Here is a 16,987-nt window from a genome sequence, read left to right on the forward strand (position 1 = left end):
CTAACACTGGGTCAGTATCCACCTCGAAATATTCAAATTTAATTTAAATTCAAATATTATATTTAAAGGAAAACAAAAAAACAAAAACAAAAACAAAAAAGCAACAAACTACCGACATTCTGTCTTTATCCAGAAAATAAGTACAATCCACATCAGCAATGTAAAATTCTTCAGCTACTATGTTCACCTGAAGGGATCATGACCAGGAGTGAAAAGTTTACTAGGTCATGGTGCTTTAATCTTACCTTCTCTTTCGAGGGACTGCCAAAAGCACTGCTTATGATGATGTTTATGAAAAAGAACTGAGATCATAATTTAAATTCCATATAGTTCACAAACAAGTTTCATATGGTAACAATTTTTGGCCATTGCTTGGGTTGACTGAATTTGAATTGGTGACCTAAAGGTGAAAGATTCTGCATACCAGGATCAATCTCCATGCTGTTCATTGCTCTCATTTTCTGAAGTTCAAAGTGGTAGAAGCAAGAGTTACATGGTTAAACACAGTTGCCTCCACTTTTCATCTAGTTAAATATTTTCATATTTCTTCCCTTAAAATTATTTTAATCATAAAGCACAATTATATCAAATTTTCTGGGGTACGGAGAACTTCTGATTAAAAAGATGCATCACCATTAAATAAGAAAATCTAGCATATAATCAAATTTTCTTTTCAATAAGTTTTTCAAATAGTACAGAAAAAAACTGTTAAAAGTTCAAAAACTATCTGCTTGTTTCAAAGTTTTTTTAGTTAATAGTATCAAACAGCTGCTTTGACCAACTTAAAAATCATGACAACAAAGAAAATCTTCATACTTTTTTAATTCCTTTAAGAAAGTTTTTTCTAATCCAACAATTCTGTTCTGTACTCAAAACATGAAACTTAACTAACACATTCTTATCCACTTCAGTGATAAATTGAGTAAATTTATTTCCAGGAAATGGGTTTGTAAAAATTCTTAAAGAATTCTTAGCAGTATCTGAAGTATCTGAAGATGTTTCTCTCAAAACCTTAATAAAATTTACCATGTTAAAATTTTTCTGTGGGGAATGGGAAGGGAATGGAGAGGAAATAGAGAAGAATAAGCTTTCAGAGATACAATGAATTTCAAAAAAAACAGTGTGTCTGAAGTGTAGGCAACTGAATGAAAGATTCTCACTATGCGATTACGTGTTTTTTAACCACTGAGACAGCACTTTTGTTCGGCTTTCAAAATACCTTAATTCTTCACTATTTTTAATGAGACAGGCATAAGAAAAAAGAATAACCTTTCCTACAAATTTATTACCATGTTATTTAATCTGCTGGTTCAACGGGATGTTTCTAAATGTCTATCTTTCACACACAGAGCAAGGAAACACAAAACTGAATAAAACTGCGTATTCCTAATCTGATATTAGAAGGAGGACTTCTAATTTATCCTCTGAATGCACCAGCTCTACAAAGTAACTCTTTGGCATACATAGCTCATACTGTGAAAGCTATACATTATTCAAGAGCAAAAAATGATTATTTTCAGTACCTAGTTTCACAACCTGGTAAGTGTTTCTTCAGAGACCAATTGACATTTATGATCTGTGCTATTTTAATTATTTTTGTATCAGCCACCATTTTCTACCACTGCCCTTTCCTGCTTTACATTGTACAAATCTCAGCTACGTCAACCAAAGTAAACAGACCACAACATCCTTACAAACACATTAAGATGAAAAAAAAAAAAAAAAAAAGGAAGAGGGACACAAAATTTGTTTCATGGCCTGTTTGGTTTAACAACAGACCCAATGCCCATTCAAGCACATGTAATTCAGAAGGCCTGCCTGCCAGCAATAAAGACTGAAATTGGATACTTCGTGAGATTAATTACCTAGATAGGGCATGATAATGCTGGTCAAATGGGAAGGTAATTAAAGTGCACCTTCCATGAAAATTATTCATTGCTGATGGATCAGGTGACAGATAAATCAAAAGGCACTTAAAAAAAGCTACAGGTTAACTTGTGGAAGGCCATTCCTCCCTGGAAGTCACAATAACTGCAGCTGCTTGTTCCTATCATAAGACAAAAAGGTAGGAGTGTAATGCAGCCTCTGAGAAAGAGGAACCTGGAGAAAAGTTATCAGCATTGTGCCTGCAGACAAAGGGTCAGCTAGAGTGGAACCAGTCGGCTGGCAGCCTTCGGATTACTAGATCTCTCTGCTTGTATGCCATAAAGGGGTATTGCAACCATAAAAGGCGGCAAGTGATGAATTAATAAGTTGACTAGTCCCCCGGGTGCAATCCTTATAGGCGGAGGACATGCTGCGGTAATCAAACGAGGTTATAAATTGTGTACATCGAATGGCACAAAATGCGTCTCACTTCATCACCGTTAAGTCAAGACTTCCTGAATTTGTCATTAACTCTTTAGCTTCAACATATTTATTTAAACAGTAAAAGAGAAAGGGCTTACAATAACAAAAGGGCAACTGATACTACCCTGCGGGATATACAGTCTAATGGAGATCATTGACTCTTACTTTCTAGAGCTACAGGGGTCAAACTGCACTTTTACACCAAAGCTCCCCTTGAGATGTACTGATTAAGTTCAAAACATTCAGCTAAATGCATTTCTGAGCACAGAAAAAGAACCAAAACCAAACAGGATCAAGCAAATTTTACAGCTAGAATATGCAAATCCCTAAGTATGTGCTCTCCACTTGAAAAAACTGAGCTATTTACACGGGTAAGCATTTCCCAGATCACAGATTTTTACAGAAAATTTCAAAATGACCTTATTTTGAATGTAACATCTGATTATTAAAATATATGAAAATGGATAGTTGAATAATTACCACCTTCTCTCTTTTTTTTTTTTTGTGTGCTAACACAATTGTGTTATTAAGATAATTCTTTGTTCACTGGAAGTTAAATGGAAAGCAATTTTGTGCCATCCTTTTTGTCTTTAATAACGGTAAACAGCCATTTTCAAGGGCTTAGATACCTACTAGGGTTAAAGGAAAATTTACCACTGACTTTGAATCAGAGCATAAACAGGGAAGAAGTTGTTTTTTTTAATCCTTAATTTCTTCTTCCAGAAATATACTTAAGGTTTTGCCACATTTTTCTGCATGCTTTATATATAACTTGAAATCTTTGTTCCACATCCTCTAAATGTTTTTCCCTTCTTTTAGCTTTATAGTGAGTATAGGAAATGAAAATTTAAGTGAGTATTGAAGTGATGTAAACATCAAAAATCTGAACTACAAACTGAAGCCCTTCCTGTGTGCCCAGTAGAAAGCATATCCCTTTTTAAAAACAGAATTTATGACACTGTCCATGACTGTTCCCAGTCTAGGGGAGTATTCTATATTCACAGAAGTTTATATGACCATGTGACAAAAAGAGTCACAAGTACTAGTCTACCAGCTTCACCTCAGTTGGCAGCTGTGGCATTTCCTCCAGAAAAGGAGTTGTGCTGATTTTGTGCGCAATTATATCACTTTGAGATTAGCCTACTACCATATTTACAAAGAAGTCAAATTTTATAGACCTAATCTATTAATATAGATCAGTAAACCTAGTAAAGTGAACTGTGGTAGAGTTGAGGATGCAATATGAACACATGATTTCTCACACCATGAATTCATTAGCATGGTTAGCTAGTTGGGCTCGGTAGTGGCAATCTCAACGTGGATATGCTGTTTTGGGAGATAAAGAAGTTTTAACTTTGCAAGCACAAATCCTGACATGCCAGGAACATGCCCTGATCCTTTTCATGTAGGCACAGCTTTGCTAAACAGAGAACACATACAATCTTCTTCAGAGTCCCTATACCTGCCTGCTAGTATCCAAGTGGATTTCAAGCTATTGACTTAGATCTATAGACTGCTAAATGGGATGAGACTTGTCTGACTGAGAGACCACCCCCATCTTTTACTCCTGCTGTAGTCAGCAGAGATGTGAAAGGTAATTTCCTCTTTGGTATCTAGAAATTACTCTCCAAAGCATCATGAATGTGATAATATTCTGAGAGCCTTAGGTACCTGCTAGGGCAAAGGTTGAGAAATGACTCCCACGAGGATGGTGAAGGAGTTCATTGGCTCTGTTTATTGTTTATTGAAGATTATCTGTTTGTAATTGTTCTGTGCCACTGCATGTTATTGCTTACATGAAAGTATGTAACACTGGTAAGTGGGCATCACTGCATTATTGTCGGCAAGATAAACTGTAAGGCACCTGCAGCCCTCCTAATGGGGACTCTCAACTAGCATTAAAATAAAAAGAAAGCATAAAATAAGTCTTTTACATTTTAAAATAAAATTACATTAATGCTATAAACTGCAATCAAGTGAAATATCCCTATTTTAAGACACACCTGTATATGCCTATCCTCACTAAGAACCTTAGTTAATTCAGTCAATGGGAAAAGGTTTCAGAGAGTCTTAAAAACACAAATTACTAATGGCACTAGCAAATTATTTTTTAGGAGTTTTAAAATCCTGAAGACAAGAAATTATTTTTAAATTTGCTAGTTTGTTTTGCATTGCCTGGAAAATAAACAGAAGCATGTAAATACTGAATGTCAACATTGTGGCAAAAATTAAGGTTTGCATATGTAGGGGTGGGAGGAAGAGGGCATTCATGTCATCAACTTTAGGCAGTTAATTTAGTTGGCTAAATAGGGAAGGTAATCTAAAAGCTTCCTCTGTAATTAAGGATGAGCCAATGCACACTTCCTAAATTTGGCTCCTGTTCCAAATGACTCCCTGAAGAAACCTATCAATCTCCACTGACTACAACAATGTAAATATCCACCAAAGACTTAAATGCTAATGTTTAATGCCAACATCAAAGAGCAGAATGTTTAGCTCTGAAATGCTTCATGTGATTAACTCTACACAATACGAAAAGCAATGACACTTTTCCCTCTTCATTACCCGTTAAGCTGCAGTACAAAAAATTAGAACTAAGGGTGCAATTTTGATCTCAGCTACACAAGGGAATATTCGGAATAATTCCACAGGAGGTCCACAGAGACAGATCATTAGAGAATTGGCTCTGAAATATTAACATCCAATTCCTCATTTCACAGCCATGATTAGAGGCTCTATGAACTTAAATAGACTCTTCAGCGAAGTAAATGCCATTTCTCCACACAAGCATCAGGGTTTACTAGCTCTGAATCCAGCCTGCTGACTCAGCCACTGATGCCTGAAAGGAGCTTGGATGTTACGGAAAAAAAAAAAAAAAAGAGCATTCCATAATGCATTACGAAAAGGGGTACTCAAAAAAGAAATGCTTAGATGACAGACAGACAGAAAAGGTCAAAAGGAGAGATGGTAAACAGATCCATCAGCAGGTATGAGATGGGAGATAGAGAAACTGAAGGGTCTGCTGCTGCAAATGCATGTGAGAGGTAACCCAGATTCAATGAAAATTGCATGCAACAAGCTGCTGAAATGCAGGTAAAAGTTTAGGAGTGTCATCCTTAAAAAGAAAACCTAAGAATCACAGTGACAGGACCTCATCCCCACCCTAAAGCTCACTTCAGAAGAAGTGAGATCTGTCTTAAAATTTCTGAGAAATACACTGACAAACTAGAAGAAAGCAAGATTATAAAGAGATTAAGTTACATGTATGCATGCGTGTGCATACACATGTGTGCACATCTCTGTTTTCTTTTCTCTGTGCTTGTCCAGGGCAGAAACCAGATGAAACATCCCATTCTGCACTTCTAATATTTCTTTCATTAACATAAAAAAATACCAGCAGTTCTGTGCATAATTTTTCTTAAAGTTTTCGGTGTTTCTGCACATGTGGATTCTCTAATGTCTGATACATGATTTAGCTCATTCTGTAAGGACAAGTCTTCATTGGCTTGTGGACTTCATGCAGGAGTTTAAGATTTCTACCTCTCTGTGAAGAATAGCTAAAAGTGCTCAAAAACTGTTGACAGAGGACATAGAAGCTGAAAGAAAATTGTCCATAGGGACACACATTAAGGACATTCACGTAGCCTTGTTTAGACATGTTATGTTTAGAAAATCAAGCTAAAAATAACCTTTCCTTAATTAGTATTTATATTAAAATGGTTGTCATATGAATTATGCTACTTGCTGTGAAAATTTAAATGTACAGATGAAAAAGTAGCAGGTTATGGAGTTTAAATTACAGCTGTCATTAAAGCCTGCTCTATTTTGTGAGTTGTTATCACAAACAAAGTAACTTATGGAAACATAAAATACAGCTGTTATAAGCTTGAATTTAGGACATTTATATTGGTCCCACAATAAGAAGATTGCATGATTTAGTTGACTTATGCTCGCATGTGGACACCATTATGTAACACTTAGCTCAGACAAATGGCTCTGTTCTTGATCTCCCCTATTCTACTGTAGTTAATGACCAAATATTGTTAAAAATTGGGACACTAATTATCTGATGTCGACATGTTATGGATAATTAAGAATTGCTCACTCTGAAGCCATGCTAATTGTTTTTCACAGGTCTCCTCTCGTCCTTGTGTCCTCAACAAGGCAAGCAGCTACAGGTTTCTACGTACATCTCTGTCACGTACTTTGTCACAGAACATACATCATCCTCTCCGGCTCATCCCCGATTAATTTTGCTGGCTTGCAGCAATTATCTCTCCCTTTGTGACTGACCTCCTGGTAAATGGAGTGCATGATAGCTGGGCAATTTTTTCCTGTGTATTTTACCACTTAATTGATCCTTGCTGGCTGCCCACAATATAATATATTAAACTTAAGTCATAAAATGGTTGAAATTGAGAAAAAGTGGTGGCCATGTTTTTGCAATTGACAGCTGTAAAAATCAGATCTTGATAATGTTCTCTCATTTACCCTATTACTTGGATCAGTTGGTTAAAGCTGTTAATGATCCTTTTGGATCAATGCCTTTTGCTTGTAGCTATAATTTACTGCATTGGTGGATTAGTACAGATGTTTTCACAGATAGCTCTGCATCATTCCACCAGATAGCTGTCTGCATCAAATTTGCTTCCATTCATCACTAACGAAGCAAAGAAAAAAATAATCAGCATCTCCTATCTTAACATTAACTACTGAATTCAGGATAACAGTTTCATTGTTGTCGACTTGCAGCCTTCAACCATGGCTTTCTCAGCAAATTGCTCTAAGAATTTCCTCTAGAAATAGATCCAATCATATATTTTGACTATAACAGGAAAAGACTACAGAAATGTCAAACTGTACAAAACAATTCATACACTAAAGAGTAGCATGTATGACTGCTCAAACAGGAATATGCCCTGCGGAGTCAGGGCTGGTTCTATCACATCCAAAACGGAACTACACAGGGCAGCAACCTGGTAGACATGGCAAACATTATCCAGAATTATAAATTACCCACACTATTCCAGCACCTGAAAAAACTGCTGCCACCCATTGAGCTATCATAGTAGGTAAGCCCGCAAGAGCTATTTCTGTAAGGGAAGATGTCTTCCTTTTGTTTCCCAGTAGCTTCAGAAAAATAAAAAAACAGCTCTTCATAGACCTTTATTTTGCCCTGGCTTTCAAACCCACCTTGGTTATCTTCACCCATACCTGCCAAGGTTGGCGTCAAATGCTTCACTCTATAGAGATGTGATTTACTACACACAACATCAATTAGGATTTCACATTTGGTGGCACTTATGTGCTTGCAATAGTGCCTTTTAGTGCCAATGCTTGTTTCTCATTGAAAAAGCACCTGTGCACTTACAGGGTTTTGTTTGTTCAAATGACAATGGTATCTGAATTCTTCAAAAGGTCTGAAACAAACCATCAAATATTAGGAACTTCAAGGACAAAATGTCTAATGTCTTATTTTGCTATAAATATGATCATACTCTGTATTTGGTTCTTTCTAGGAAAAATAACAAAGAAATTAAACTTCTTAATGCTAAGTTACACTGTACTGAAGTAAGATCTCAGAACTAATGAGCACAGTGAGTTTTGGCTAGATTAATTCAAACATTATGTATTATTCTGTCCTACCAATATCAATATTTCACAGTCTTGTTCATTGAAGGAGTTCAAACCTGTTTTGTAAACAATGAAAAACAAATCTTCCTTGTGCTTTTATGAGGACAGCTGTGGGCTGATATTAACTACAAATAAAAAACAAGAAGCTAAACCGCAAAGGAAAGCTATTGAGAAAATTTATGTTAGAATAAGCACAGGCCTTTCTTTTTGCCAGTTTCCACGCTGTATTTCTCTTTTTAGTCTTAGGTCTCAATTTAGCCATGACAGTGTTTCACTTAAAATGAGTTCCTACTGAAATTCAAAAGTTTCCATACAAATATACGTCTACATTTCATAATCATCGTCACAACATTATTTTGATAGGAGAATGACAAGTGGGAAATACACCAAACAAATAACACTGAGTTCATGATATCCTACTGATGGTGTTCAGCACTGATCTAGATCCTGCATCCAGTTACCATACTACGTATCTTATATACATACACACATGGAGACCTCATAGCAGCCTTCCAGTATCTGAAGCGGGGCTATCGGGATGCTGGAGAGGGACTCTTCATTAGGGGCTGTAGTGACAGGACAATGCGTAACGGGTTCAAACTTAAACAGGGGAAGTTTAGATTGGATATAAGGAAGAAATTCTTTCCTGTTAGGGTACTGAGGCACTGGAATGGGTTGCCCAGGGAAGTTGTGAATGCTCCATCCCTGGCAGTGTTCAAAGCCAGGTTGGACAGAGCCTTGGGTTACATGGTTTAGTGTGAAGTGCTCCTGCCCATGGCTGGGGGGTTGGAATGAGATGATCTTAAGGTCGTTTCCAACCCTAACTATTCTATGATTCTATTATATGATTCTACAGTTCACAGCAAGCAGCAAAAGCAAGACCTGAAGATACAGCTCTGCTGCAAAAATCAAAGGTTTACAGATTTCTTTCTTTGCACATGAGTTAATTAGCTACACTAGACTGTGTACAGTGTATTACCATGTATAAATTTATCAAGTGATTTCTTGTCTGTGTACTGCAGGTATCTTGAAAGTCTCTGCAGTTGGCCAGGTCTTAGTAGAACTATGTATAAGATTCCCCAAAGAGTATAATAAATGTCAAAGAGTACTAGTTAATTTCTACTCTGTTCAAAAGGACTTATGGGCATAAGAAATAACCTATCTGTGGATGAAGAGAAGCAGCCAGGCATCGCAAGTAGAGCTTCTGTATTTTACAAACCCTTCTGAGACAGGTCATGAAATCACGCAGAAAACATGATGTTAACACACATATATTCTTTTCAAGGACGGGATTAATTTTTCATCACTACTTTTAAGACAATTGGTGTAACTCATTATCACTGTGAAAATGTCCGGCCCATGTTTGTAACATTAGAAAAAGTGTCCCTTAATCTTTGTGTCACATTATCAAACCAATCTCTCCTTTCTTTGGCTAAATTATACTTTAGATGACCTATTTTCTTCCTTGAGTACATAGTTATTTATTGTGTAGCTGGTGAAATTATGCTTTAGTAGCTTACATTTGCCCATGGTGACATAACCTAAAGTGTCAATAGCTCAGTGCATGGGAAAGTCAATAGCCGTGTGGTTGTCATACTTTTCCTAGCAGGCTACTATCAAACATTTAACATACATAGAAGCTTAAGCTGACCACTTCTAATTCAAAGTTTTGGTTCTGAAAAGATGAAGCTTTTCTTTGTCTTTGGGCAGCTACACAAGCATGTAGCTTTCCACTAATTTGACTTCTAAATATCATAAAATTCAAATAGTCTCTACTAGTTTCTTAGCAAAAATGATAACATCTATTTCTAAAAAGCTTTTATGGCAAAGCTGGAAAGGCAAGAAGTCTGATACTCATTTGTAAAAAAAAAATAGTATCTTAAAAAAAAAAATTACATTCAGTCACAAACTGATGTGCAAAAACCTGATACGGACTCAAAACATTATATGAAGTTAGAGTTTCCTCTCAGGATGACAGAGTGCCCATTGCTTTGTTTCCTGTGTGTTCTGATAGAGCATAAGGTTCAAATCCTGCTCCTATTGAAGTCAATGACAAAACTTCCATTGACTTCAGCGGTGCAGGATCAGACCCTGAGCAACACAGCTAACATCTGTTTTCTTGCTTTGTCTCCTATCATTCAGTGAAAAATATTAGAACAAATTAGAACTAAATATTGGAAAAAATTACTATCAATTGGATAGTGTGGTATTCTGTGGTAAGTTCTCATAAAACATATTGCTTGTTATTTCAAACTTTTAGATAAAGATATATAATCTGTATATGTATATAAAATACTATCAAAACTGTCAAATACCATATATGCCATTATCATATTATATCCTATATAGACGATTCCTTCTTTGTGAAAATCTTAACAAAAATTTAACATTTAGCAATCTTACAATAATGCCCCAACTTAGCAATTCTGTATCTCTATAACCTTGTGGATTTCACTACACAAGTATGACCTGATACAATCAGTGAATGAACAAACTCCTTTCCCTGATGGTATTTGCTGTACAGAGACTGGAAGTCTTATCAAGTTTTTTCCATCAGTTTAATCAGGCACAAATTCAGTTACCACCTCCTGTCAAAATATCTGTGATATTAGTCCAGGGTAATGTGATTTCAGATCAATAGACAGTCTTAGCTTCACAGAAGTAACCCAATCAATTTTTTAAATGTACTGAAAAGACATCTAAAAAACTAGAAGAATAATAACTACCACATGTAATTTCTACTCTAAGTTTTACCCTTTTCAGTTGGTGGCCATGGAGTGCAGAAGAATTACAGAACTATGCTGTCTGCCTACTGGTCTAGAAAAAAGTTAAAACCAATTAAAATATAACTTAAATATTACTAAGAATAAGCACTATTAACTTTGTAGCTCACATTACATAAACTAAGCAAAATGGTAAGCCAAAGTACAATCATGATAACATATATGTTTCTAAAAATGACAGCTTAATAAAAGCAGTTAGAGAATATTACTTTTAAAAAGTGACTTCTTCTTTTAAATAATTCCCCAGCTCAACAGGTGGAACAGATTTGGTAAAAATAAAAGAAAAACATTATTTTAATAATGGGAATTCTTTTTACATGAAGCACTGTGTTTAAATATATATATATATATATATATAGGTAATGTAGCCATATCAAGGTGGGAAAGCTAATCTACAGTTGAAGGTTAGAAGATGAAGTAAAGTTACTAACAGGAAATATCAAATGAAACTTGAAACTGAAGGAAGTCCATTGAAATGGGAAAACATAGAAGTAGCATTAAGTTGAACACTGATACTACTTGTAGTAAGCTGTCATGTAACACCAGAAGTGAACATTGGGTAGAAGGCCTAGATCAAGGTAGATTAAAACAAGTTGGCAGAATGGGAAGACAACTAAATGGCCTGGGGAAAGGAGAGAAGTGAGAATAGGACTAGAATGGTGAGGTCAAAGCAACTGGGAAAGCCACAGGCATAAATCTTGATCACTGCTTCAGCAGAAGGACAGCTCGTTGCTGAAGAAGGGGCAGGCTTAAGTGAGACTGACAGGGAACGGGAAACAAATAGATGGTCAATAGTGCAGAAACTATAAAAAAGGAGACTTAAAAAAATTAGTAGAGATAATTGAAAGCTGGGGAAAATGCAAAGAGCAGCAAAGAAGAGAAAAATGATGAGCAGCAACAGTGAAAGGAGAATGTAGGCAGAGTAGGGGAGAATGCAAAGTGTATTCCCTGTTTAGAAAGGCTTCAGAAGTACCTAAGAAAGGCAGAACCCATCACATAGCTTTACGTAAGGGATGGTTTGTTTCCTTTATGTACTCAATCATTTCTTCTTGCCAGTAAATCAACAGTACTGCAGCTAATAGTCATGATTTTACAGCATGTAATGTTTTTTTCTGTTCAAGTTGCTGAGATAATGAAAATTTGGAAAAAATAACAGTTCCTTTTTGCTTTAACTGTGAATTTTAGGATCTAATTTTTGTAGGAAAAGGTCTGAAAATTGAACTCTATGATGTAAAAAAAAAAAAAAGAAAAGCAAATCTTGTTACTAAAAGTTATTTTTCAAGAGTAAGCCTTGATTAAGGAACTGATTTGGTTTTTTTTAAACCACTTCAAGCTGTCAGCATTAAATGCATCTGAAGGAGCCATATGACCTAAAAGTGCTGTGGGAAACCTTTCTCTTACTGTGAAGAAACAACGAGCATTAGCAAGTGCTTCCTGTGTAAGAACAGAGAATACCATTAGGACCAGAAATTCACATTACATTTTAAATTTTGTTTGTCATGTTTGGTTACAGCAGTAAGACATGATGAGTGTCCCCTTGGATATGATTTTTTTCTTTACAATGACTATAAAGGCAACTAAAACTGTCTCAGGACAGACAGTGAAATTTTCCCAAACTTTGATAAATACTGGGATTCATCCAACCTACATTAAATTCTCTCAAAATCAGGCTAGCTTGAGTGCATATGCCCTTTACTGGTGACCACTCCATTGTCCATTCACATAAATTCAGAGGAAAGGATGTAGAAAGGTAGTTTTAAAACCACAGAAGTTTCAACAGAAAAACTACGCAACTGTTATTGAAGCACATGTTTTTTTTTAAAGGTATGAAAGTGCATAAATGCCAAAATCTGACAAATATTCATTTGCTGCAAAACCCAACCCACCCAATTCCATTAGCCTTTGAAGTATTGCATGGAAAAGGTGTAACATTTGAAAGGAATTTGACAGACAAAATGGAACTGGTGCCAGTACCACTGAAAGGTGAGTATCTTATTAGGTAAATTTTATCTTTGGTAAACAACCACTCAATAAGCTTGAAAACGTAGTGTTTGTCAACTGTTTGCCAGCAAATGTAGTGTTTGTCAGCTGTTTGCCAGCTGCAGCTTTTCAGTACATTCACCTATTGTAATTGCGGCTTAGTAACATTTAAATGTGAATTATACAAGGATGCAGGGGTTCACATAGATCAGCTTACAATACTGGGATGACATCCTGTATTCTTTATATGACACTGGATAAGCAAGATATGAAACAAGATGGTTTACTCCTGGGGGACTTAGTGCACTTAATCTTTTTGAAAAAACAAAACAAAGCAAAAAAAAAAAAAGGCTCGTGGTTCTTGGCTGCAGCATAAAAATACACTCTCTGACAACGGACAGCCTAGTCACAAACTCTTTTTAACACAAGGAATGAAATAGCAGTGTGCCATATATATATGTGTGTGCATGTAAGCAATGTGAAATGCTACCTACCTACTTGCAGTCATTTTATTGTGTTATTTCCACAAATACAAGTAGTTTTTCATGAACCAACTGGTTCTTTCCTGTGACATGTTCTCTTTGTCTCATCAGAAGCTTGTTGTATGTGGGTGAAGAAACACTGAATATATTCTATAACCCCATTCTTTTATCAATAATTTCCCGTTATCATTACACAATGATTTGAATTTCATGAATATAGCCACAAAGGATCAATTCAATTAAACCAAAACTACAAAGGGAAAATCTCAGTGCAAGCCCCTGTGCAACTGGTGAACACAGTAATTATATGTAGCTACCTATTGTGCTAGTATAATAAAATGTGAAGAAGGTTTAGTTAGACACATTTACACTCACAGAAAGCAATATGGGCATAGAAAAAGCCATTTTTGCCAAAAGTATAGAACAGTCACACAGTAACAAATGAGAGCTGCATGAATCCTAGTTTACTTGGCTATAAATAAATCCAACATTTTCTTTCTCTCCATGGTAAAATAAAATAGGAACACAGAAGCATAACAGTCTCCTTTGAGCAACCAGTCTCTTTCTGTTCAATTATAGTCATCAATCTGTTCCACCTAAAATATTTTCCTCCTTGAGAAACCAAAGAAATCACTATTAGGATCCAAAACATGCAAAAATAATGTAAGAGAGGTCTTTCCTTTTGGTAAATGCATTATTTCTGAAAGACTGTATTTTCTTTAACGTGATTTATTTAATTCAGGAAAAAAAGATTACTGCATTTATCTGGCACTTTTAATCAGAAAGTCTTGAAGAGCTTGGCAAGGAAAGGCAAGGGTTACCTTCATTTTACAAACAGAAAACTGCAACAGAGAGCTTAAAGCCTTCCCCCACACCCCAATCTGTTTCTTGTGTATATTCCTTCTAGAAGCCTTTAAATTCTGATATTCAGAAGTGCTAAAGAGACAAAGCTTCAGTTGTACAAGTACCATTTGTGTCAGCAGTGTGGTGTTAGATTCTGCAGCAGTGGAAAATATTTGCCTGTGCACAATCCCATACCAAAATGGAGAGCGGGGAATGAACATAGTCAAGCCTCCTGTGCATGCCCTTACAAAACTTATCTAGGAACATGAAGGTTTTTTCCATTGCTTAAAATCTCTATTTAAAGTCTAGATGTTCTCTATCATATGGTTTCACTAACATCTCTGAGCTTGATGTGAAAGCTATTTCATAAAATCATATAGCTTGCGTTACTTATAACACAGGATAACCACACTGTGTTTTCTGAAAAAAGGTATAAATCTATGACTATGATAACACAACAGAATTAACTTGGGCATAATACGACAAATTTACGGCTAAGGCTTTTTCATCTTCCTGAGTTGTGATACCAGCCACCAAATTGCACTCTCTTCGTTTACTCTGCGTGCCACTGAACCATCAAAGTACATAAAGTAAAGCCAGTGTGATTTAGCTAAATAGGAAAAAGTCCAAATCCTCTTCTTTATGTGGTAGCTCTGTACAGACATCTACAGAGAGCAGAACACTGTCCACCTGTGCATGTTTGACGAATTGTGAAGAATTGCTTTAAAGATGGAAAATCAAGGTGCCAAGATAACATGATCTGTGTTGCAAAAATAGTTTCAGGGCAAGTTCTCTGTACTCAAAATCTCATCATAAACTCCAAGATCTGAATGAGCACAGAGACCAATCCTTTCAGTCACAGAGATGGTTCCAAAATAATATAAAATGTGCATCTGGCATCCAGGAAAGCACTATGGGGAAATTAACTATACCACAAATATTCCAGCCTAACTTGAACAACTATATAAACTGTCCTAGTTTTTGGGGGAGAGTGGGAAGGTTTTGAGGTAAATTTCTTGTCCTTTTTTACTTTTTTTGAGATGACCATCTTTAAAGTGCAGAATAACTACAGTTTTTCCTATTTGCTTATTGCCGTGTAGGGTGACTTTATCCTCAGTTCAAAGCCTTATTGTAGGGGATCATTGCTACTGCACTAAAAAAAAAGGAATAGCTTGATCTGTATCACAGTCATTAAAATTCCCTCCAAGATGTAAGCATGAAGTACCTTTAAAACATTGGTTAGCTGTTCCTACAGCAAGCATCAGTTATTTACCTCACTGTTTTAAGGCATTTCTTTTGAAGACAGATTCTGCAATTAATGCTTGGTTTAAGATCTTCTGTTCAACGTACAGAAGGTTAGTTCTACTGTCCTCTCTTAAAGCCCACAGCGCACTAATGTCTGTAATTTTTTATCAACGAGCAACCTGTCGCTTCAGAAATCTAAATCAGAGAATTCCTTTTTTTTCACTCAGCATGCAGACAACTGAAGCCCTTTTTTCCCCTGGGGTGATCTGCTAGTTTGATTTTATTTTCTCTGACATTTCACCTGTCAGATTATGATAAGTAGAAGAAACAAAGAATAATCATCACATTCTCAGTGAATCTCATAATCAAATATCTGGAAATATAAGATAAATTAGAAACATTATCCTGAGGGAAAACACTGACACAAAAAAAACACCATCAGATATCCAAATCATCTTTCAGTGACCTAGCACTCCTATACAGGTTTAAAAAATTCAGAAAGTAAGCCTGCACAGTACTGTAACATCTACTTTTTCATCTTCAAATACTAGGGAACAACCCCAATAATGCAGGAAGGATAAAAAAAAAAAAAAAAATGTTGCAGGGTTAAGATCTACTTAATATTAAAGACATATGTCTTCTTGAAGTCTTCCACAAATGCTTTCTGAAAGCAATTTTGAGGCCAAGAAAGGGAAGGCTTATCATGAAATAGTATAAGCTCAAATTAACTAGCTGGCAAGGTGAAAAGATTAATGAGCCAGAACCCACCAAACAAGCTCCTGATTTACTGCATCTGTAGTTTGCGTGTTCCCAGTTTCCCTCAGTCTCACAGAGTTGAAATTCATAAAAAACTTACCTGCTTGACCGGTGGTAATACTGACAGCTGCAAAAAGCCGCTGGGAACGACTCAAGTCAGAAACCCCATTCACAGCTTCAACTTCGAATGTGTAGTTAGCATGAGCTAGCAGGTCCATTACAGTGACATAGTTATCTACTAATCCAGTTTGCTGGGGCATATATCCAATGTTACTCCCACAGGGAACACATTCGCCCTGCTCCCAGCTGCACCTCTTACACAAAATGCGGTAGGTCACATCATTTCTTCCCCCATTGTCAGCAGGAGGACTCCACTCCAAACTCACGGTAGTCTGGTTGATATTGAAAATGAGGTTCTGTGGTGCAGATGGAGGTCCTATGTAACACCAAAAAAAAAGTTCATGGTGATTGCACAGAACCACGGTGGGACATTCTAATTACTGAGGCAGAAAATAGTTGAAGCATTTTTCTTCATAGAAACATTTCATTATTTTAGTAAAAGACTCCTTGAACTCACTTGGTAAGAGGCTTATTTATTTTCCATTAAGGTATCAGAAGAACAATGTCTATATATTTATTGCAACTGACTTTAAATATTTTTCTTGTGTGCAATTAAAAGGATCGGTTAATATACCTGAAAGGTTGCCTAATAGTTTTTCCAAGTATTGTATTTGTTCATCTCTTCTAAACATACTGCACCAACTGCATCTAGTCCTTTGTTATCAGCTCCGATATGACTTAAAGAAATATTTGGTGTTGCTTTGGATTTAGGAGACTTCCACTATTTGAACCACCAGTCTTTGTAGGCTAGTCTATTTGCAGTTAGAAGCTTAAGCCAGATCCAATTACTATTCA

General features: G+C 36.1%; 1 protein-coding gene and 1 long non-coding RNA gene across 7 annotated transcripts in view; both read right to left on the bottom strand.

Annotated features, from left to right (window-relative positions):
• LOC134158466 (uncharacterized) overlaps positions 1–16,987 on the bottom strand; it is a 1,166,824-nt gene that overhangs the window by 311,934 nt on the left and 837,903 nt on the right. The gene's annotated exons all lie outside the window — the stretch shown is intronic.
• The window catches only part of EPHA7 (EPH receptor A7), a 165,546-nt gene that overhangs the window by 93,239 nt on the left and 55,320 nt on the right, over positions 1–16,987 (bottom strand). For all 6 annotated transcript variants that reach the window (XM_062608407.1, XM_062608410.1, XM_062608412.1 and 3 more), the window contains one exon: positions 16,173–16,508. In XM_062608407.1, coding sequence (XP_062464391.1) covers positions 16,173–16,508 — 336 coding nt within the window. The remainder of the gene's footprint in view (positions 1–16,172; positions 16,509–16,987) is intronic.

The sequence above is a fragment of the Pezoporus occidentalis genome, unplaced genomic scaffold (genome assembly GCF_034315485.1).
Source record: "Pezoporus occidentalis ecotype Australia unplaced genomic scaffold, CSIRO_AGI_Poc_V1 ctg13, whole genome shotgun sequence".
In the NCBI taxonomy this organism is placed as follows: domain Eukaryota; kingdom Metazoa; phylum Chordata; class Aves; order Psittaciformes; family Psittacidae; genus Pezoporus; species Pezoporus occidentalis.